The 24906-nt window shown below is 40.1% G+C and overlaps 1 protein-coding gene across 7 annotated transcripts in view; it reads right to left on the bottom strand.

The window, feature by feature from the left end:
• Positions 1–24906, bottom strand: part of LOC135221123 (CREB-regulated transcription coactivator 1-like) — an 89827-nt gene that overhangs the window by 11424 nt on the left and 53497 nt on the right. For 5 of the 7 annotated variants that reach the window (XM_064258945.1, XM_064258946.1, XM_064258949.1 and 2 more), the window contains 7 exons: positions 14548–14661; positions 10006–10116; positions 7668–7754; positions 4546–4737; positions 4375–4434; positions 1938–2442; positions 684–804 (listed from right to left, as the gene is read on the bottom strand). In XM_064258945.1, coding sequence (XP_064115015.1) covers positions 684–804; positions 1938–2442; positions 4375–4434; positions 4546–4737; positions 7668–7754; positions 10006–10116; positions 14548–14661 — 1190 coding nt within the window. The remainder of the gene's footprint in view (positions 1–683; positions 805–1937; positions 2443–4374; positions 4435–4545; positions 4738–7667; positions 7755–10005; positions 10117–14547; positions 14662–24906) is intronic. The other 2 variants (XM_064258950.1, XM_064258951.1) reach the window with 2 other exon arrangements.

The raw sequence follows: 24906 nt of genomic DNA, 5'->3' as shown, positions 1-24906 counted from the left end.
TCAAAGTACATGGGAACTAAACTTAAGACTTCTAAAATGTCAAAACTTAGAAATGTAAAGCAATAGCTTACACTTTATCATATTACATCTTAAGTCCTGTACTCCTGAATGAAGCTTTCTTTCAGTCAACAATAAATATGAGCAGTATAGCATGTGTTGACTTTAAATACATACCTGTCTGATATACATACACCTGTTTTACAAGCAGATGTTATTCCAAGATATCTGTAGCAATAATCTCTACCTGTTAAACCTAGGCTAACCTCACATTGCCTACTGCAACTTAGCTTAGCTATGTGGATTCCTATCTTGTATGAGTCATTAAACCTCATATCTTCGGCACTTGACCTACCATCAATGATACAGGCCTATTGAATGCATGGTAATTATTTTATCAGTTTTTCTAAGTATGTCTCATAAGCTGGCAAATACAATAACTGATGCTAAAAAAAAACTCATCGGTATATTTTTCATAAAAGTTTAGAGTTGTTGCATCACTTCAACTTCAATTTACAGTTACAGACTTATATAATGTTTTCTTTATACAGTTTGTCTTGCAAACATTCCATCACCCAGCAGCTTGACATAGTTGCAGAAGATAAGATTAAAGACTGCAAGAACAAATTAAAGAACATCACATGCAAGTTACTAATAATTACTGAAATAACAAAATCGCCATTTACCTCATGTTTTCCAATATATCGGATTCAAATGAACCTTGCTCGTACGAGATTACTGACCCAAACATCTCGCTAAAACTCATTTCGTCTTGAAGTAAACGTTCACTTTCAGTTCCTGCCTCATCTGAAAATGAGAAAAATCAAAATGAGGTCATAAAAGTCCAGTAGGTTACTAAATAACAAACCAGTTGATATCCTAATAGATATAAAAATCTAGCAAAATATACCTGGTATTCTTAAAGCACAACTTCAAAGCTCTTACACTACCTTAAGAGATCTCTGAGCGAATGAATTGTCCTAAGAGTCAACCCTACGATCAAATGAAAATCAAAAGAATTGCCATAAGAGTTAATCTTAAGATGAAGCACCCAATAACGAGAGTAATATCTGAAACTTAGAGGAGTTCTACATCAATTTTTTATTATTATGTGGGGAGCAGGCGGCCCCTAACCCCCAAAGTTTCAAGGGACAACTGTACAATATTTGCACAGCACTTTATAGAAACTTGATTCACTCTGCTGCATATACATTAATGAATAATGCCCAGATTGGTTTTAGATAGTAGAAAACACAAACCTGTTACTGAACTTGCAATGATGCTTCAACATACTTGAGCTTTTTTTGCTGATTTTGCCTTTAATTTTGCATGTGGGCCAATAGAAATAAATGTTATAAACTTTTTCATTTATTTCTCATCCATGCATGAAGGTATGGTCAAGGGATAAAATGTTGACAAATTCTTTAAGGTGGTCCACATGATTAAATATTGTGACCAGATAAAATGTCAAGATACAATGGAATTACCTATATCCACAGAATACCTTTTACAAAGATACCTAGAGACAATGCATTTCATCAAGATATCAATACTCTTATTAAAGAGAAACAGGCAATTTCCATGGGAACTTTTACCTCTTCCTGTAACATACCACTAAGTACTGAGTCCTAACAATATGGAAAAATGTAACTGAATTAAAGTTGGTGGTTTCAGGTTATCCCTTACATGCACCCACTAAAATTTTTCTTATACAGGACAATTGACTGCTTAAGCTGTAGGCCTCTCCATAAATTCTAATTATGCATTCCCTTTATTCTTTTTTGGGTAAGCAGCAGTACTGTATACACTCCCAGCCTTACCAATGCCAGATTACAACTTCCTGAAATTGTAACTGTGTAAAATATTTTCTTAAAAAGTTGATTTTACACAATATCCATTGCAACTAGTCCCTAACATACAGTACAGACAGAGCTGCTTACCAGGCATTGTTAGGACGACCGAAGGAATCAGAGTCGGAGTTTGTGGTGTTTGTGGCGTTGGTGGATGCTGGATAGATGGTGGATTCGACTGCGGACTCAGAGGCCCTTGCCCGGGTGACGGTGGATGCTGTGAAGATATGGGCTGGACGGGAGAAGGTGGGTGGTGTGAATGACTGGGAGACTGAGAAATGTGCTGTGGATGAGAGGGAGAGGAGTGTGGTGGATGTTGCTGCTGCTGTTGCCTATGTTGGTGGTGCTGTGATTGCTGTTGTGACTGCTGATGGTGAGTAGATGAACTTGAACTAGTTTGAGGGTATGGAGGCGGAGGCCCAGAGGGTTGGGAATGAGTTTGAGAGTGTGCCTGAACACTTTGTGAGAGATTTTGTGTTATTTGTTGGCTGGATACGTTGGGATAGGCAGGTGGAGGCCCACTTGGACTTGACGATGCTGTATTACTGAAGTATCCGCTACCACCACTTTCTATACTTATCTCCATCAACCTTGTCTACAATTGAGAAAAATATTGAATACATCAAAGAAAGGAATCATCAAAATAAGACATTTTTATAAAAGAAAATAACATTTTACATATACTAACCAAGTAATTACATAGCTGACAGTTCTAGTATCGGTACCTAAAATTCGAAATTCGCGTTAGCGATCTTTTGTTTTGGCTGCAGGTAACTAGTACCGCCCACTTTTGGGAAGAAGAGGACCAACTGAGCCAGGTATTTCAATTGTAACTGACCAAGTAATTACATAGCTGATTCCACATTGACCAGAGCTGGGATACATGGACTATTATACCCCAAACCATTATGCACTAATGAATTAAAAAAAGGCTCACATTTGCTTGTAGTTTCCTTACCCTGTAAGAAAGCTGCTGCAGGAAGACACTGTCTCTGGTTGGCACGCACCTTACATGGTAGAGGCCCAAGGGCAGTTTGGCCCAGGTCGCCTGCTACCTCAGTGGAAGCTTTGAAGCAAAGATTATGATCTAACGCTTGCAAAGACTAAAACATAATGCCACTGCCCAGGGTGCAATACGAACAAAAGACCAGAACAAGAATGTTACCTACACCACAAAACTTAATTCTAACCCTCAACCATAAAATAAAACTGGTGGGTATCCTAATACAAAGTACCCCCTGACTCCCAATAACTCAAAACCTTGATTCAAGGCAAAAAAAAAAAAAAAAAAAAGGATGGAGGGGATGCTTCCTAAGTTCCCTTTCCCAACACCATGCTAGGCACTAATAAGGGGCCTAACATACTGCATTCACTATACATGGTCTCTACTTCTTTTAAAAAATAGTTTGATGCAAACACAGACTTGCATCTCCAAAAAGTTGCTTGAAGAACATCCATCAGGGATAGGTTCTTGAATACTAAGGATGTGGAAGTCACTGATTTCACGCTCCTTTATTTTGAGGATTGGAAGACACTCCTCATCTACTTAAGAATGTGATTTTCTAATCACTTCCCTTAAAACGATCTGATTCCTGACTAGCAGTCAACCTGTCTTGCTTAATACTAGCCTTCCTCTGTCTAGCCCTTGCTAATTTTAATAGATGATAAGTTAAGGTCTTTCACTGCATGTTATCCCATCCCTTACATTCAATAGAAGTCTTAACTACAGAAAAATTTTGCCCCCTACAGTTAACACTAATTGTGTGAGTGTCATATTTAGCAGATGTTAACCTAGTCCTGCAGTCTTTGCTGCAATGAGTGCTAGATATGCTTAGTGTCGGACATTGTTGTTTAGAGTGACACAGGCAGTCCCCGGTTATCGGCAAGGGTTCTGTTCCCGAGGGGGTGCCGATGAGAAAAAACTGACATTAACCGAAGCACAGCAATTTATGATGCCTCTGCTATGTTATGGCGCCATACGGAGCGCCATAAGGCACCTTATGGCGCCAATAACCGGAACTCGGCCTGTCATGGCGCCAAGAATTGCCAATTTTATGATGCTAGACGAGTGCCATAAAACCGGATTACCGATAACTAGGGACTGCCTGTAGTCAAAATAAGTAACCTGTGTTATATTTCTCAATTCTGTTTTAATTTCTAAGGATTATCAACAACCCCTAACTAAGTAGGTAAATGCCAAATGGGTGAAAAAAAGAAAAAAAATTACCTCACCGATTTTCCAGGAAAACAGCCAAGAATTCAAATTTCAAAGCAGCTGCTGACTCACAATCTCATTGTAAACTGGCAGAAACAAATTAAAATACCTGGCTCAGTTGTTCCTCTTCTTCCCAAAAGTGGGCAGGCATAGTTACCTACAGCCAAAAATAAAAAATCACTCCAGCAAATTTTGAATTTTAGCCGCCAATGCTAGAAACTGTTAGCTATGCAATTACTTAATAAGTCAGTTATGTAAAAATTCCATATCTGTGTTAGATTACAGAATTGTATCTACAAGAAAAAAAATTACCTGTTGTAAGGTAGTATTTCCAGATGTGTAGCTATTATTAGACCCAGGAGAGTTATCAATCTGTAAGTATAAAAAAGGTGTAACTTAAATATCACTGACAATATAAAAAATCTCAGCTCCAAAGCACATTTGTCAGAACAAATTAAACATTTAAAACAACTTTCCCCTTACCATATTACACTGCTCAAATTGTTGATTGAGCTGATTGGTTTGTGCGTGAGTGGGATATTCATAGCTGAACGGCGTTTTAGAGAGGGAGACCCCAGGTGACGATGCAGGAGAGGCCTGGGGAGCACTAGGGGATGGCGGAGCACTACGGGAATCGCTAGGACTGTTACTACTGAAGCTTCCTAGTCCCCCAGTCTGTCATGGAAAAGTTACCAACTCTCAATAAAAAAGGCGGCCAATTAAGGATACAATTTACATGTACATGATTATTAAAGAATGTTCTGTGAAAATGTAAAGTAAAATATGTCAAGATATAATACCAATCGTAGTTAACCAAAAATCCTTCTAAAATCTATCTAAATATAAAATACTTTACAAAAACACAGGGTCAAACAATCTTGCCCCACCATACCAATGTATTTTTTGTTCAACTATAGTAATACAGTACTCTGTACCTTCTTCTCATTAGAAATAAAAGGCAAGAAAAATATATTATCAACAATGCTAAAACAAGAATATTGTACAGAAAGAATAATGTTGAAAAATGACACCCTCTCCACTGCAAGACCATACTCTATTCGCAAATACTGACATATTACAAATAAATTTAAAAACCAAATGAAATCTGATCATAAGCAAAGATTACTTTATGTATGATATGAGGGTCACTCAAAGGTTTCAGTCCCACCCAGAATGAAGTGGTAACCAAGGTGTGTCTTTGTACTATAACCCCTTCTGTCACTATATGCAAATCTTCAACTGCCTGCTTTCATCACATAGCATGTGAGGTCCTCTAAAACTCACTAGGGGAACACACTTTCAAAATGGATGCAAATTGGGGTCATAGCAAGAGTACTGGCAGAAGAAGGATAACACCTCCAAAGATGTCTGTGAAGACACGGTCGACAAACTCGAGAAGGGTATCACCATCCACCATTAAGAAGTTGGTTGCTCAACTAATGGGGCAGAAACAGCCTAAAAATAGCAACCCATTGGGATATTCCAGGATCCGCTACAGATGTAACAAGCAGATGCCATTTATAACAATTTTAAATGACATATATTTGGCTGTCCTACAGGCATTAGTGGGCAATACCTTGACTAATATCTTGATGAAGAGCCAAGTCTATAAGATGGTACCAAGAATGTTGACATCAGAACTTCTAGGATCCTTCAACTTATTTCCAAGCTGATCCAGATAATTCCTATCTTCCTCCCTGACACTGGTAACCATGGACGAAGCACAGGTTCACCACACTGAACCTGAACCTGAATTTCAGTAATGGAACACAATGGTTCTACATCTTCCACAAAAATTACATGAAAAAGGTACATTTTGGGATTCTGAAGTTATTACCACAATAAACAACTTGATAAAGAGTATTACTCCATAAAATTATGACCAAAAGCAAATAAAAATATGGTTGCATTTACTATATGACCAACAACGAAAGTTTTTTTAATAGAATAAAGTAAAATTCAACCATGGTCAACTCTTCTATTTAGACACAACTATCTTCACTTGTTACACATCCAATAATGATGTCCTGCTATTCAGAGCCATAAGGTAGACACTACAGTCGAACCTCTTAAAACCAGCATTCTATGGTCCGGGAACTCCTGTGGTTCGGCTTGATTTTACATCAGCCGCCATTAGTTCATTGCACCACCACCCTGATGGCGCCATGTATTGTTTACAACTTCAAGACTGCACTGTGATCGCCGAAATTCATCCATTATTTTTTTCATCCCACTATCCTCTACAATCAAAATAAATCATGAATAAACTAGTAGTGATAACTATGAAGATATGAAATTTAGGACATGAAATGATAATGTGCAGATTCTGAGAAAAGTTTAGTACTGTAGTTGACTTACGATTAGGCTAACTCAGGAATGTAGGCGAAATGTGTTAAATAAAGTACAATAAAGAAAATTATACTGTATAAAGTTATAAAATGATGAAGTTAAAATATATGAGTAATAAAATGATAAAAAAGTGTCAGAACGTAGCCAAGTAGTAAGCTAAGTCAAAAACTAGGCTATTTGTATGTGGAAATACCTTGCAAGACTATGTTTACCTAGACTTAATTTTTTAGGGATGTATTCTATATTCCAGGATCCTCTGTGGTCCGGCAATGGCCTGGTCCCAAGGTTTCAGGATTTAAGAGGTTGGACTGTACTATGAACATACAAAACTGTAATCACATTAAGTGAGCAACACCAAAATGGAAGTTCAAATATATCAGACTGTCGTCCGAAAGATACCATCTTCGAAAAATAAGGAGCCTTCAAAATTCGAGTCTGAACTGGCCTTACCCTCTCCCCTGCTAGCTTATCTCCTTTTTCTTTCCCACTGTTGCCTTCTATCAAAGGCATCAACCCCCATCAAACCTCTTCTCTCTATATCTTCTTCCTTCACTTTATCTCGCCATCTAATTCTCTGTCTCCCTCTCCATCTTCCTCTAACAGGTTCTTTCCCTCTCCCCCTTTAGACAAAATCACCATCTAAACTTATGTGTAACAAGAGAATTCTCTTCATCATTGCAAAGTGGTGCTTAAGTGTTTCCCTTATAAAACATGCCACCTTGGAATGCTAAAACAAATAAGCATATTCTTCACATTATTAAAGCTGGTAAAATTAATAGTCTTCACCCCACAGGATATTGTTTCTATTCGAAAATTAACATGATCGCAATATGTTTACAATTACAGGTGCAGGGGCTATACAAACACACTTACAGAAGAATTCCTATGTAAATAAAAGTATATCAATGCAATACAGTATGCTTTAATTAAAGATATCTGAAATAAAAATCTGACACAAATAAATTAATTTTGCTGAGGATATGCAATTATTACATGAGACTGGTTTATATGGGAGTGTGATAACAGAGAGAGAGATAATAAAACAATGTTCCTACATATGTATAACACAAGTATATACAATCATGACTTGATACTGAAATACCCATCATCATAAAAGTCCTACAAATCACAAGCTCAAATTGTTCAAGCTTTTTGTTTCATCATTTTCACTAAATCACACTTTACAAAAGAATGACCAATGCTAACTCAAAAATGTCTTTCAATCTATACATTAAAAAAACCAGCAAACTACTTACATGCAATGTATGGCAGGGTCCAGGCGAACTTCGTGGACTAAGCTGTGGGCTAACAGGATTTCTATACTCCAAGAAGGAGAGGTGATTCTGTAAATGATACATCCATCACAAGCATTACAATTTCTACTCGTGCACACATGCCAATCTGTGCAGGACATGAGCTGCCTATCATGAACAAAATGCTTCTTTTTGTAAATTCTAGCACATTTACCTGTATTTGTTGAATTAATACAGTGGTGAACTGCAAAAGAAATACAATCTTTAATCTATTCTCAGAATAAAAGATGATGACGATGAAAAGGGATAGGGACTGAAGCTTATAAGCCAGCAGCCCACACTCATAATCAGAAGGATTTGTGAACTTTTAATATCTACGTAATCAAAGAAACGCACGAACTGGAGAAACTCAAAACAAATGCGTGCTTCTAAAATATACGGAAGAGCTCCAAAACTGAGGTTACTGAATTGCATTACGGCCATTCGCATTCAATCATTTCAACACCCTGCAAACATAATAAAAAGTTGAACATTTAGGGTAAATCATTGGCAGGCTGTTTCTGTTCTGACATCAGTACATTACTGAACAAAACACAAATTACATTCAAATGACAAATTTAATGGTAAAACCTAACTCTCTGTTGAGAGACTGGAATAAAAATTATAGTTAGCCCTCCCTCCTGGTTTGCAGGTTTGTCGGGACACTAATGAATAGAAACTGTAAAATAAATGTTACAGAATTTGGCATCCAAAAAATTATTTGTAAACAAAACTTCAATGAATGATTTCCACCAAAAGAAAAAAAAAAAAAAAAAGGGGGGGGGGGGAATTTTCTTTTTTGCCACTGAAATCTGACATCTGAGGCTACTCTGTGTCCTTTTGACCTTAATATAAAATGATAAAGTTACATATATCTAACAATAAAAAAATTTGTTAATCATAAACATAGTGTTCAACTAAAGAAAGGGGCTTGATCCTTTTAATTTAGGTAAGAGGATGCCTCAACATTAACCAATATACTGATGGATGCACAGTCCCTTTTTTGTGGGTATAAACCAACCAGCTGTTGCATTAATTCTACACTGTACTTTCCCAAATTTCATATATTTTTCTAGGAATATGTAATACAGAGCCAATACATACTGTTCACGAACTAAACTCACAAAGTAAATGAACCATAAACAAACAAAAAGAGCCATCTGTCCACAATACACAGCCTGTACTCATGAAAAAAATTATGATCAATTATAACAAATCATTTCCATCTGATGCTTCTTAGAACATTAAACAACATGAACTGACAATAACCAAATGTGATAAAGTTCTGACAATAACGGGACGGGACAAACAAAAAAACAAGAAGAGCTTCCAGAGACTGATCTTTCACTAAAAATTGTCTGGGCAACCTTGACGCTAACAAAACGACAATCAAAAACTATTTTTCATAATGCAATTTGAACTAAGTAGACTAATTTTTTTTTTATATTCTTCACAGTAGGCAGTAAGGAGGGTAACCTTCACAAATAATATAAATGCTACAAAAGACACACACAAAGCAACATTGTCGTTTAGCCTAAGAGAATTTAAAATAAACATAAGAAGCACAGCTACAACACTCACTATACTATATTAACATCAAATGTCTACCTCATAACAGCAGGTTAAAATGCAACGAAAACTCCATTTTAGTCAAATTATACCAACCTATAAACCTAGATAACCTATTAGCTTTGTTTCAGTTTGTCAAATGCAAGCATTTTCTTATCACTGCACAAAGTAAGAAAAGTAATTTGGTCTATTCCTTTATTTTACAGTGCTCTATGTCTATGAACAGTAAGCTCAAGGAGGATTAAAATGTATTCTTACCTTCACTGTCATGAACAAGAAAATTCCAAAATAAATATTTGTTAACTTGTACAAAAAAAAGTGTGTCAAACTATACCACACCTTCCTCTCTATCAACATTCCCAAGATACCTGAATGATGCTACCTCAATATGACATGGTTCAGATAGCATAAATACCTGGGTCCAGAAGCAGCAACTCATCTCTCACATAAAAAACATGGAATTTCTCGACAACTACATTCAAAACAAAGACTGTTCTAAATATGCACAAAACAAACATTGAACTAAGGTACTGTAAAAGCCATGGCTTTCAGTCAAATGAAGGGGGAGTTTCCAAAATAAAAAATATATATATATCATTAAGAAAATACATAATATATATATTATCAAGAAAAGGCAAACTGCATACCATGTAACTTCTCCTTTCCACTGTAAGGCTAACACCAGAGACAGGACTTGTTTTTTCCAGAGAGCAGCCAAAAAACGCTTACTTACCGGACTGGCTGGATGTGAGTTGTTCGGTGACAAGGGCTGACCAAAGATATTCAAGCCAGAGTTGGCCCGATGGGTATCCACTGTTGTGCTACTGTTATCTATCGTCATTCCCTATAACACGTAAGTAGTCACAATTAAGTACCTTAGTAACATTCATATCTTTACTGAAGCAATAATGAAAACCAACACCTAACATTTATTAAACATTAATTGAATATAAGAAGCGCTCGTATGAAAGGTGAAAGGAGAGTTCGTAGCCACTGAGCTTTCGTGTTAATTTCAATACCTGGCGTTACAGTTACAGTGTTCAGGTCTTGAAATACAGATGAACGCTCAGTGTCTACAATATTTCCTTTCACCATTCCTATGAGCGCTTCTTATGTTTATAAGCCATGGGACCATTGTGGTATTGGATGATTTATAGAATAATCTTTAGTTATACAGATGTTAATAGCAGCATCAATAGCCTTTCATTAATCACTAACAAACTACAGCTTATAAATCTGTTATCCACATGGAATCTATTTCTGTCTAGTTCCAGGAAAAGTGACTGAATGATTAGGCTGTCAAAGTGGAAAGGTTAATGATGCCAAAAAATGACAATAAATATATTCAAGGTCCCCATCTGAGTAATGCTGCAAGGAGAAATAAGCAAATTCAACACAAGCTTTCGAAATAACAAACACCCAACAGATTAACCCACATATCAAAGCCTGTCAGCCCACAGAAATAAAATAATTCTCACCCTGTTTAGCCAGTTATATATTATTTTGTTAATTTATCTCTGTTTTCTGATAAAAGATTTCTTCTTTCTGTATTTCCTGTTTGTTTTCTAATAACTGATCTCTTCTTTCTGTACTTCCTGTTATCTTCTGTCATTTCTTTCAAATGAATTACCTAATTGTTGGGAAGCTTAAATTCCAAGTTTTTGGCTCATGTAGACTTGTTCCCTTTATTGAATAGAGTTCATCTTCTGATCAATAATAATAATGATAATAATGATAATAAAAATAATAATATTAATAATAATGATAATAATAATATGTTTTGATAAAGAGGATGGCAGCATCAGTGGAATTCATTTTATATATGGTATTTTCAATTCTTATTATTTTCTTCTCATATTTGCTAATAGCTGATATTTATATTCTGGTTAAGGAAGAGTGAACCAATCAGGTGATGACCCCATCTACCGGCAATGACCTTCCCAATACTACCCTCCCAGTCTCCAGCGTCCGCAAGTGAAGATCAGTGCGAGCATCCACCTCTGGGAGACGGTTTGACTTAGGGACTTAATCCCCTGTTCAGCCAATGAAACCAGGGACACTATAAATACCATCAAGCAACCCCATTCCAATCAGTTCAAGCCCACCCTTCCTTGAATATGAACCGAAGATACGATTGGAAATGTTGGAATTCCGCTACGCCCTTAGACAACGAGAACATCCCGATTTCCAAACTACAATTTATAAACTCTACGGCGACCATACATCACTTTAAGTTATCATATTGATAAGTTAATATCTTTAGAAGACATTTCCTTAACCAAAATATGAACATCAGCCAGCTATTAGCAAATATCAACCCTGATGAGAAGAAAATAATTAGAAGAATTGAAAAGACCATATATAAAATAAATTCCACTGATGCTGCCATCCTCTTTAACAGAACATGTTTGAGAGAGGGTCTCCTTCCTTAAAAAAGAAAAAATAAATATATAAATATATAAATAAATAAATAAATATAAAATAATAATATAATATAATAATAATAATAATAATAAAAATAATAACAACAATAATAATGATCAGCTGCATTGATTTTATAAAAATTCTTTTCTATTCCTCTCAATGTGGCTTTTTCAATGTTACATAGATTGGCGAGTAACGTGCCTATGAGAGGCATAAGGAAAAGTCAAGATTAATTCATTTGTAAATATTACGTATTTCAAAGTCAGTCAAATCTGGCTTAAATTATTTGTAGATTAATAAAATTCTAATATAATAGTATATATAGTTTGAAGGCCAACGTTTCTTCTGGTTTCGACCAGATATTCTCAAGGTTGTGACCTCTGAGTAGACTAACGATGGATTCAGATTCTACATTTATAGTCAGATGTCAGCAGGGTTGTTTGTCCCTGAGCAGAATTTTCATTGGATGGGGCACAATGCTCGTCGTCTATTGGCAGCTGGAAGAGATCTTCAAGCCACTTTCATAAGTTGATGCTCTCGTTGCCTCAATCTTGCATGACATCATGGCTGGCCGAATTTTCATTGGCTGTTACATGCTGCAAGAAGTCACATTGGGTCGGATTCTAGTTGGCTGCTGAGTGGCTGGTATGATTGGGTATGTCTGGGTTAGTGTAGTCTCTCGTTCTGGTATATTCATAATTCAGTATGTTTCTTTGTAGCTTTGTGGGGAGGACTGGCACTTCTTGACTGGTGCTTAAAGAGGGCTTCTCCTGTTGAACAAGGAGAGCCACCCATGAAGTCACGCAACTTCGCACAGTCCAGTTCCGTTGGTCTGCAAGACTGAGGTAACAAGAGCATCAACTTTAGAAAGTGACTTGAAGATCTCTTCAGGACATCCCCCTGCTGATCCCCAACTATAAATAGGGTAGAACTTGAATCCATCGTCAGTCTACTCAAAGCCACGGCCTTGAGAATACGTAACCAGAAGAAACGTCAGCCTTCAAACTATATACAGTACTATTGTTTTAGAATTGTATTAATCTAAGGATAATGTACACCAAATTTTACTTACTTTGAAATAATATTTAAAATTAATCAATCTTGACTTTTCCTTATGCCTCCCATAAGCATGTTACTCGCCAATCTATGTAACATTGAAAAAGCCACAATGAGAAGAATAGAAAAGAATTTCTATAAAATCAATGCAGCTGAAGCAGCAATCTCCTTCAACAGAACATAATTGAAAGAGGGTCTTCTACCTAAATAATATAATAATAATAATAAAATCCATTCATACATTAAAATATCCATTCACACAAACATGCAATGAGAATTCTCCACTCTTCAAACTTGTACAACTCTTTCTTCTATAATCATCTTGTCTAACTCTTCATCTATGCCCTATCTCCATGTTTATTACATTCTCATGTCTTCATCCTGTGACTATCAAATATTATACTCTATTACTATAGCTGCTCCTATACATGGCAAAGCCATCTTAAGAGAGCTGTCTGCTCTCCAGCCATTGAACAAAACAGCTCCCTGAAACGTCAATTGGTACAATAATCTTCCCAGAGTGCTCGAGTCACAAATATCAAAATTTTATGATCACAATTCTTCACTCACCTTCATTTTAAGCTATATAGGAGAAATACAGGCCTTATTTACTAGCACTTCAATTACTTCTTTCCCCTTAATCCAGACTGTTGTTCTTATTTTCTTACTTTCTCATCAATATCGGCTTCATAAGCAATACTTTACCAAGATTATAAAATGTTTGACCTCTTCCTAGGCCTACCATTCCTCTAAAACATCCCACTTCTGCTCAATTACCCAAAGAAAAGATGCACAAAAAGGGCCCTTGCTAAAAAGACAAAACAACTTACATAATAAGGGTACACATGTGTTCACAATTCATAATGACATTCATTGAATCCTGTCAAAATTGAGACAAATTAATACACGCTTCCAGCACTATTCAAACACGGATACTGCAAAGTATCAAAGTATTTACATTTGATTTTGGAAAATCCAACGTAAATAAATGACAAAACAATTACATGACACACCAAACACATCACCCAGTCTTTCACAACTATATTTAGCTTGGCAATCTGACTTGAGATGCAAGCTTGATGCAACATGAAAACACAAACCACCACCCAATGATTTTCTTTTTCTTCAAGTTTGGTATACAGGTAGTCCCCTGTTTACAACAGGGGTTCGGTTCCTGAGACGCGCCATAAGCCGAAAATCGTCGTAAGCCGGAACATCATCGAAAACCGTCAAAAAGCCTAAGAAAACCTTACTTTTAATGCTTTGGATTTATTTAAAATTATGTAAACTGCATTTTTATTGCATTTTTCATCAAAAAACCTTTAAATATTGATTATTTTGCCTTTTAGGTCTAATATTTCTTCCGTCAGATCGGCGTCATAAGCACCATAATTCTGGAACATGTCTCGTAAACCTGGAAATAATTTCTGATGAATATAACTGAAAAGCGACGTAACCTCAGAAGGTCGTAAGCCGAAACCATCGTAAGCCAGGGACTGCCTGTATACAGTGAAAGAAACAAACAGTAGTCATACAAACATGCAATTTTCCTCAGCAATATGTAAGTATAAGATTTTACCCAACTTTAGTTAATTACAATTACATTCTAGCACAGAAGTTAAGAAGATTCCCTGAATTGTCAACAATATATGCCTATCCACCTACCAAAAAGCATATGCAACATTTTAAAAACTTGGATAATTTCCATACAAACATGAACACTTAAAAGCAATGCATTCTCTCCTTCACTGGTAACTCATTTCTTAGAAGTTGAGTGTACTGCCAGTGTACTTACCGGACTGGCTGGATGTGAGCTGTTCGGTGACAGAGGTTGACCAAAAATATTAAAGCCAGAGTTGGCCAGGTGGGTGTCTACTGTTGTGCTACTGTTATCTACAACGGTCATTCCCTGAAACGGAAGAGTTTGAACATGAAAAATATTAACTAACTCTGAAATCGTACATTATCTTCTAAATCAGGATGAATCCCTTAAAATGAAACTTCCACAATACTAAGGTGCTTCACATAACCACAAAAGGCTAATCAGCAACACAAAAATATCCTACCGAGACAAACTAATTCAGTCACCTCTTACTTCCTAGACATTAAGAGCTTCCAATCACTAACCACTTTTAAGTCTATGCAATACTCCCATTTTAGGAACCTTTCATCCATCTTTTATCCTCCTTTCTCTCCACACAACCAGGCCCTTCATCTTTCCTGTCACTGTCACTTAAACATCTTCACATTTCTCTCCATTACATCTTTTTCTTCACAAATGCTAAACAAAAACTCACCTTAACACCTGCAATATTTTTTCTTTCACTTACATCCAACTTTGGCTTTCAATGACACCCACTTTCCATTTCGTACTTTTTCACTTGAACAATGTTACACAACTTTTGCTTTCATTTAATTATCATCTACTACATTTACTCTTAAACCTTCAAACAAATCAGGCTCCTTCACTCTTACAACATTCACATCAATATTCACTGACCTAACCTCTTGTCAATCTAACTCTTGCTCAAATTCCCTTCTTGCACACCCTTTCAAATTCATTTACGGGTATTGACAGCTTCACTGCTTCAATGGCAGTCTACTCTACGAGCTGCATACGTCAACTTCTACATATCCATTCCTTTTTATTTTAGAAATCCGGACATAAACAGAATATCCTTCATGAATCTTAGCGTCACTATACAGGCAGTTCCCAGGTTACGAGGAGTTCGTCTTACAATGTTCCGAGGTTAAGGCACTTTTCAATTATAGTCATCAGAAATTATTTCCAGGTTTACGAAGCATGTTCCAGGGTTACAGTGCCTACAACACTGATCTGGCAGAAGAAATAAGACACCAAAAATGCAAAATAATCAATATTTGAAATTTTGTTTATGAAAAATGCAATAAGAATGCAGTTTACATAGTTTTCAATGCACCAAAAGCATCAAAACTAAGGTTTTCTTAGGATCTTTGACGATGTTCTGGCTTACGATGATTTTCGGGTTACAACGCGTCTCAAGAACGAAACCCGTCGTAACCCGGGGACTGCCTGTATTCATAAAAATACCTAACACCAGTAACCAAAGGGCCACGAGACAAATCTCAAGACCTACTTGCGTTCCAAACTTGTAATAATTGCAAAATCTTCTAATCACTTTCAACATCCTAGACAGAGGCTTCTTTTAATTATACATCACAAACTTCATCCATGAAAATTAATATAATTTTGTAAATGATGCCATGACAATACAGCAGTGATCTGCCTCGGCTGTTAGTTCTAATCACTTACACAAAAGTGCATTGTGAGTCTTAAGATGTCACAAATTGTTGTCATACTCTATGAAAATCAACACAAAAACTTCTCCAACTTATGCTAATAGTTAATACGTACTATTAACATTAATCCTATCATCAAGTATCAATATCAACTATGTCCTGTACATTGTTGTGTATAAAAAAACAACCTTTTTGCAACTGTTTCTAAATTTCAACGTTGTTACATATACACATTAGTAGGAAGCAACAGAACATAACTTCTTATCAAAAGCTGCTACATATCAGTGGCATTTCCCATACTACAACCATTTTACTTCAGTTAACACTGTGATCGATTCAGGACCACAGAAGTGGTACATGGGAGAAATAGAGGTGGCAATTTACAGTATTAGTGTCAACAATTTAATTGAATCATCATCGTCAGTAAAGTTTTTACACCAAAATTTTCACTTTATGGATTGTTGAGTTCTTTCCACTCTTTTGTTTTTTGCAATTTCACCTACTTTTCATCATAGCTAGGTCCTGGGCTTTCCTGCAGGTCTTCTTCGTCCTGCTTCTTTCATTATATTTTTCTAAATAACTAATCCCTATCCATCCTCATAACAAGTCCAAACCATTTCAGTTACAGAGATCTCAATCTCTTTTTCCTGCTACTGGAAAACCCATCTCTCTGCCACTTCCTCGTTCTAAACCAGATTCTGGACATGGACCTTAGCCTTCCACAGTCCCAGCCCTTAAAAAGCTCTTCCATTTTCCCTGTCAGTACCCTTGTCTCTGCTGTAGAGTTGTACAGGCTTATACATAATACAGGATAGGTACAGAAAATATATGGAATGGAGTAAAAGGCACATAAGGGGAAGAAGAAAACCACACAGCTGCACTACCAATTGTTGTTACTTGTCCTTAATAGCAACCACTACCATTCTTACAGAGATCAAAGCCATAAAATCCCAGAGCAGATTTCAGCTATTTCCCGATGATTAGATATCCAAAACGTAGGCTTCCCAACCACAAATAAAAGGCAGGAGCAGGAGGAACCAAGGAAACCCCTCATCTGACAGCCTCCAAGTCATGCGAACATGTTCTCTTTTCATAGTCAGAAGGATAATTATTCAAAAATTTGGGGCAAACCTGTTTAATGTTGACACCCAAATTTCAGTCAACTGCATATGAAAAGTAGAGGACATATATTCCCCCTAGAAATTTTGGCAGAATATACTTTATACATCTGCAATGTAACATGCAAATTATATTTTAGTGCAGTTAAACCTGTTTTCATACGCCTCTCTTTTTGTATGTTTCCATTTTCGTAGACTTTTTTCTACAAAATTCTGTCTCGGTTATTGTACGTTTCCTCGGTTTCTGTACACTCAGAAATGTTCCATCCGGGGCTAGCACCAGACCAGGTCCTGTATTGAGCGCCCAAACAAAGCACCCCACCTTTCATGACTTAATCTGCTTTTGTCTTCAATGGTTTTGCGTTTTTTTGTGTTTTTTTATTCGAGTGCAACTGCTGAATAAGCCATCATGGCTTATTTTTGTAAAAAAGGCGAGAAACACTATAAAATTTAAGAAAAACTCATAGCAAAGTGTTGCAGGAAGTAGCAAGCCAATCTCAGTGAGAAACTGCCTATAACAAGCGCTACTGTTAGTGAATTTAAGGCCAGCAGAGACTGGTTTAAAAAATTAAAAAAACAAATGGCCATACATAATGTGCCTACTTCAGGGATTAAGGACATGTTTGCAAAGTGGAATGATGTAAAAAATTTTGTGGAGAATTATCATCCCAACAAAGTTGTAATCTGTGTCTCCAACATGTTTAATGACAATGCTGTGTTTAACTTTAGACAAATTTTAAAGAAACCCCAGAAACAAATGTCTCTGAACAGTTTTGTTGTGCGACAGGGGTCTAGTAACTCTCAGCTGGTACTAGTGCCAGTAAAAAATGAGGAGGGGAAGTAACCTCAGATAGTGCCAGTAAAAAACGAAGAGAAGTAACCCGAGATAGGCCTTTGACATCTCAAGTCCTTCTGGAGGGAGATTCCCCTTCTAAACAATAACTTGTCCCCATCCATCTCCCCTACTCTCCATCTTCTATACACTAACATGTGTCTTCCATAAAGGTAAGAGTGATGTTAAATGTTTATTTATTCATTTCATCAGTCATTTATATTAATTCATCATTGTTTTCTGTATGTAAAACTGTGTTTATTCCCTATAAAATGCAATGATACAATAATTAAATCAGCACCTATTTCAAGTCATATGGGGATCTGTAATCGCAGCAGCCAAAAACCTGGAACACGGGAATCTCTGAACGCCCGGGCACATGCGTTGAAGAGGCCATGAAGACTCTGAGGACTCCATTACAAAACAAGACACACACACTAGAAACAAACTGAAAAAGAATTAGAAACACGGGAACAAAGCAACCGGCTTGGAAGGAGAGCAAAAGCGTAAGCGTCTACTCTCCAAGGCGGTTAAAGATTGACACATCATGAGGTGTGGTGCATGGTCGCTGACCAACTCCCACCTCATCCGCGCATGAGTTGCCAGTCACAGATTCCTCGCTGTACAATCTACAATCTTTGTTTTAACTGGTTTCCAGCTGGCACAAAGATTTATCCTATTGTTAAGACCTCAGGTTTGTTAGCTATGAAAAATACAAATTGATTAAAAATTTATAATTTTTAAAAATATTTTTGGGGGTCCAGAATGCATTTATTGTATTTACATTATTCTTTATGGGAATTATTGTTTCAGTTTTTGTACATTTCAGATTTCAAAGGAGATTCCGAAACAGATCATGTACGAAAACTGAGGTTCCACTGTAACTCTATCAAATACAGGCGGCCCGCAGTTAACGGCGCAATCGCTTAGCGGCGAATCGGATTCATGGCTGTCGTCAAAAACATTCATTTAAAAAATAAGGCATTTTAAGGTATTTTTATGGCACAATTTTCGGCCAACAGCGCCGCTAGCCCCGTTATGTCTAATGAGTTCATACATTTATAGAAATGCCGTTCAGACCATAAAGGTTATGCAAATGACATTAACAAATTTTATGGAGAGTTATTACATAGGTATTAGGGTAAAATATATGGGTCTGACGCTGTTCTATGCCGAAAATATCGAGTTACATAAGTGTAAATTCAGCTTTGGATGTGTCGATTTATAAATGTTCATGCTTTTACGTTTAAAATGTGTATGAAAATGTATTACGTATAGGGTAAATATGATACAAAGGCAGCTTTTGAAACTGCCCTTCATGTTATCAAATACGATGTTTTTTCATGTTCTTTCTTGTGAGCCGCCGCCTGCCGCTCTTCCAAAAATATAGTTAAAAATAGTGCAAATTTAGCGACTGATGTGTCGATTTTATAAATGTTCATGCTTATATGTTTAAAATGTGTATGAATATGTATTATGTATAGGGTAATTTTATTTCTGTGCAGAAATATGATACAAAGGCAGCTTTTGAAACAGTCCTTCACATTATCAATATGACAATTTGTCGAAAATTGCATTTTTCCTAACTATACAAACCTGAGGTCCTTTAACAATAGGAAGTAGCTAGCGGCAGCTGGAACGGTCGTAAGCTTCGAACAAGGGGAGAACGGTAGTTAACTGCTTGTCCGACAGTCGCGCGGAGGTAAACAAATCACTTTTGCTTTTGGCCCATGCAAAATACGCAGAGTGAGGGGTGGCATGAGGAGGGACTATATGTAAAGGACCTCAGGTTTGTATAGTTAGGAAAAATGCAATTTTCGACAAATTGTCATTTGTTCCGATACGTAATACAAACCATCGGTCCTTTAACAATAGGAAGACTCACTTCTTGGTGGGAGGAATCTGAGTCTTTTGATGAACAGACTGGTGTTCGTCCATCCCTGGAATGCCTCCCTGGTCGTAAGAGCGAGGGAGGGATCCAAGCCTCTGTCCGATTGATCGGGGTGTGCACCGCAGGATCAATGGTCAGACCTCTGGGCCGAGTACTAAGAGAGAGGCAAGCGTATCTCTTCGTACCAGCAAGCAAGAACTTGTTCCTGTTTGCAAGAGGCAACAAAGTATGGGTTGTCTCAAGCTGGCATCCACTTCCTCCCCCTTGTTGGAGGAAGTGGTGGATATACGCTCCTATCCCTAGTGAAAGGGATAGGATGGGGCTCTGTTGAGTAGCTCACCTGCATCTTGTCCTTATCCAGCAGGGTGACGACCGTGTCCCTCTAACCACAGGTAGAGGGGAAGAAAAAGATGGGAAGAGGAGCCAGTCACACTCTCATTCACTCATCCATTCTTACGGTCACACCAGGACTCGATGCTGTTCAGCCTGCGAGGGTCTGGGTTCGCTACACAACGTGTTGAGCAGCCACCACGGGTCCCAAGGAAAAAGATCCAAGGACCTGTGGGCAATATCCCGAAGGTAGAAGGAAGGAAGGGCATGTGGTCTGGTTGGACCAGACCCCTGCCTTCAGTACCTGCGCCACGGAGAAGTTCTTGCGGACAAGGCAGCATCTCCTTCGCATCGAAGGCGGTGAAGTCCATTAGGGAGGGGATTGTGAACGACTCGAACCAATCGTCAGGGACCGAAGGGTTCTGAGTCTTCGCTACGAAGTTCGGTACGAAATCGAGCGTCACAGATCCCATCCCCTGGATGCTTGACTTCGCAGGAGAAGTCATGCAGTTCCTCAGAGGAAAAGAAGGAAATAGTCGCATGCCTATCCCTCTTCTCTACTTCGGTGATGTCCAGTACCCATACTGGTCTGTCCGTTTGCCACGAAGTCTCTCGCATCCTCCTATCCCCATGCAGCGAAGTTCTCGGTAGTGGATAGGACACCGACACTCCATGGTGGGTGTCAATGGTATGGGTACTGTGACAAGCTATTAAAACGAAGTAATGATTGCTCTGTAACAACCGAACTAAGTCAACAGCGTAGTTCGTAACTGACTCGGGCGCTCTGACAGCTGCCGACTGACTGCGTTCGGTAGGAGGCAAGTTGTCAAAGCATCCGAGTAAGTCACGTGACCTTCGCCTTTAAAGGGTTATGCCGAGAGAGCAAACAAATAATGTATTTGTTTGTCACCAATGCCGGACAGCGAGGTGATGATTCTCTTAAGGCATGTGCCCAACAGGCGAAAGTCAATTGCCTTCTAGAGACCGAGGTCCCTGAAGGTAAAACATCTCATGGTTGTTGAATCTCAGCTAAGGAGAAACAACACTATGTACCGTTGAAGACGAAGGTAGATATTGAATGCAACCTACGTCTTCACAGATGAATCGAGAGAAGGATTCTCAAGATTCATAACCTGTGCTTACAAATGACTGAAAACGCTAACCGCTATTTCACTGCTGTCCGGTGAGAAGTCGTAGTTGCAATGAAAGCGGGGCGTTCTTCAGTAATGAAAACACAGGGGAAAGCCGCCTGAAGAACTGCTTCTCATGAGCTGAACATTTGGAAGTAGAGCTGTCAGGTCGGAGAGTAGGCGATGTCTTCTGACACATCTTGTAATTCGGGTTGAACAATGAACAATTGTACACCTACGAATACGAGATATTTTGAAGACAAACTCAGATGTCTGCAAAATCATTCGCATTATCGCAGTGCGATGCAGCGGGAGACTTGTACAGACTTCTGTTACCGTGCGGTAAACAGAAAGATGAAAGAGTCCAAGAGATATCTCTGTTGAAAATTCTCGCAATGTCGAAGGCGATGGAATCTAGCGTCACAGCAGTAGATGGTCCTTCATTATTGCGAGAATCCCCGTTAATCAGAGACCTAAGTCCATGATTGTTGGGCAGAGATACGGTTCGGTAGTCAATCAAAGCAGGGGAGAGAGAGACATACATGACCGTGAATCTCGGAGGCCCAGCTGATACTGAGCTGCTATCTGGCAGTTCAATACGCAGTAGTTGAGCCTGAGCTCTCGCTGACTCGTCATCCTGAGTTGCCAGGTAATCCATTATTCCACGAAGGAATGCGTTCGGCTAGAACTACCGAGCATAAAAGATATGCTCGAGCAATTATATTTAGGCGAAACGAATTTCGGTAAATATAAAAGTTGAAATGGTGTTGTCGTGACAAAACCATAAGTATATAAAATTGAAACTGAAAACTCCTGGGAGGTTGCAGGCAACCCCGAGTTGCAGTTCAATTAGAATACTTCTCTTATAAGTCGCAATCCGTAGATTAACTAGGATATGCGCCTACCCCTCGGACAATTCAACTGCTTAGTAGAATCATGTCGCGAGGTTAATATACGTAGTATATTTGTAGGATTCTGAACAACGATCTCCATCGTAAATTCTCTCCTTCAAGAAAACAAAATAAGGATTGGAGATCGACCACCTTCGATCTCTATCAAAGAGAGTGAAGGAGAAGTCTTCCTCGAAGGAAAGCTTCAATGGTGAACAGAATACTAAGAGGATAGTTCAAGCCAAACTGGATATTCCCGTCCGATCTTCTCTATTCCAGGTTGGTCGCCTACTGTGAGATAGTTTCTTTCAGCAGCAGTCTTCTTCCCAATGCTAGAAATTCCAGGAATTCGAGCATAGGCGAGGTTCCCGATTATCGTGTAACATATCGGGGATTCTCGTCTCGCTCACTTTGGACCGTGGTCTTGCGTAAGTGTTTGGAGATCGTAAAAAACTCGAACACTCTGAATGCGCTAGAAATTCCGGAGAATTCTAAGCAGTCTGCGAAACCCCCCCCGAATTCGTCAAACGATATCGGCTGGTGGTCCTCTCGATTCCCGTAGAAATCGAGAATGGGGCAGGATTCCTCCTCAACGACCGGGGCTTACGTCAGGTAGGACCCGAAGGTCCCCCGGGTAGCGCAGTCCCGAACGTGGGATCCTACAGAGAAATCTCTGTAGGATCCCTCCCCTTTCCCTCGTAGCCGTAAGGAGAGAGGGCATGGGGGAGGAATTGGATACTCGCTCGCCTTCCCAGTGGAACTAGCAGTTGGAGAAGAGTAGGAGCAGCCATCGCCTTGCGGCGATGGCCTCTCAGAGTCTGGGAAAACGTATCGTCAGGAGAAAACGTTTTCCCACGGAGGGTTACGAACTCTCACTGTAGGTAAGGGTCTGCCGCCACTGTGAACGTCGTCTGGGTGGGGCTGATCGACACCTGACAGGAGAGAGCCGATACCGTCCTCCGACTCATTCCAGTCCTCGTCGAGGTCGAAACCTCTCAGGAGGACCGAAGGAGTATTTAAATACGGTGTCCGAAGACACGTAGAAACGCCGCTGTCGCAGTAGAGGAGGTGGAAGTAGCTTGATCGACCGGCCAGAACTGAGAGAGCCTTCTTGTCCGGAGACGAGAGACTCTGGTTCGAGACAGAATCGGCAAGCTCCGATCGCGGCAGACCCACCGTCGGTTTGGGTTCCCTCTCGGGCCCCAAAACGACTCGAGCAGAGACGTGGGCTCTGCTGGTGGGAGCGGCAATCCTTCCGCAAGGTCATTATGCTGACGAATCAGCTTAATGACTTCTGCAAATTCCTCTGTATCTCGGGAGTAACCGCGTCTTGCGGAGTAGGACCGTCCAGTCCTTCCAACAAGAACAGATCCCGAGATACTCCTCCTTCAGAAGGAGGAACAGCGGCAGACCCCTGACGGTCGCCTCCAGCTACTTGCGCGTATGTCCTGGTCGGTCCTAGAACCGTGCCTGGTCCATACGGCGTCATAGCGGGATCGCGAGCGGCGCACCTCTCGCGATCACTCATAGGTACCTCGCTCCTCCCGGTGTAGCCCGAGGAGGTTGAACTGACGCTCCCCCCTAGCTCGCTGGCAGGACCAGCGTGCTTGGAGGGCTGCTGCTGATCGTCAACCCGCGGTGGTGATCGAGCAGCAGGCCTAGCCTTGCCGCTCGCCTGGGGCGAGAGGCTCGGCTGAGAACGTCGACGCTGATCTCTAGCGTCAGGCGAGCTGTTGCTGGTTACCGTCTCCGCCCGGTCCCGATGGGAGCGGCGTCAGGTGACCTGCTAGGCTCGCTGTCGCGGTGAGACCGGCGAGCGTCCTCTTGGCGCGTCGAGCCGCTGGTACCAGCCGTGGCTGGTACCGACGGCCGCGGGGATCCCTTCCTCGCCTCAACCCGTGGCTGGTCAGCAACCGTCACGTCAACCCGAGCAGTCAGCTGGTCGCTGCGAGAGCGTCCACTGGCCTGGCGAGAGTCGTCTGCACGACACTCGCCAGTCTTCTGCTCCGCGCTTCGGTCTTGGCGGCGAGCGAGCTCGGGTGTCAAGACTTTGGCTGGACGGTCTCCCGCGGGAGACCGTCCACTTGGTACTTCTCGCTAACGAGAAGCCGAGGCGGATCCTGGTTTAGCGGCAGAACCGCTAGAACCAGGCGAGGAAGTGCCAGCCGAAGCTGGTACTCCTCTGGTCCCCGTCTTCTTCTCCTTGGTAGAAGAAAAGACGGGCCCTGTTCCCGAGGGAGCAGGAGGACCAGCAGAAGAGCTCCCCGAATCGCCGGAGCGAGACGGGCCCTTAGAAGGTCCCGAAGGAGCCTTCTTAGGGGGGAAAACCCAGGTTACCAGCTGGTCGCTGCAAGAGCGGCCGCTGGCCTGGCAAGAGTCACCTGAGCGTCTCTCAACCAGCCTTCTGCTCCGTGCCGCGTCTTGGCGCCGAGCGAACTCTGGCGCCGAAACTTGGCTGCACGGTCTCCCGAGGGAGAACGTACACTCAGGATCTCTCGCGAACGAGAGACCAAGCCGGAACCTGGCGTAGCGGCATCGCCGCTAGCACCAGGCGAGGAAGTACCAGAGCTAACCGATACTCCTCTGGTCCCCGTCTATCTCTTCCTACGGAAGGGGAGACGGCCCCGCTCCCGAAGGAGCAGGAGGACCAGCAGAAGGACCCCCCACCCCCCGTCCCACCGGGG

The sequence above is a fragment of the Macrobrachium nipponense genome, chromosome 2, assembly GCF_015104395.2.
Source record: "Macrobrachium nipponense isolate FS-2020 chromosome 2, ASM1510439v2, whole genome shotgun sequence".
NCBI lineage: Eukaryota > Metazoa > Arthropoda > Malacostraca > Decapoda > Palaemonidae > Macrobrachium > Macrobrachium nipponense.
The sequence above is the reverse complement of the archived record's forward strand: the minus strand, read 5'-3'. Positions and strand labels throughout refer to the sequence as shown.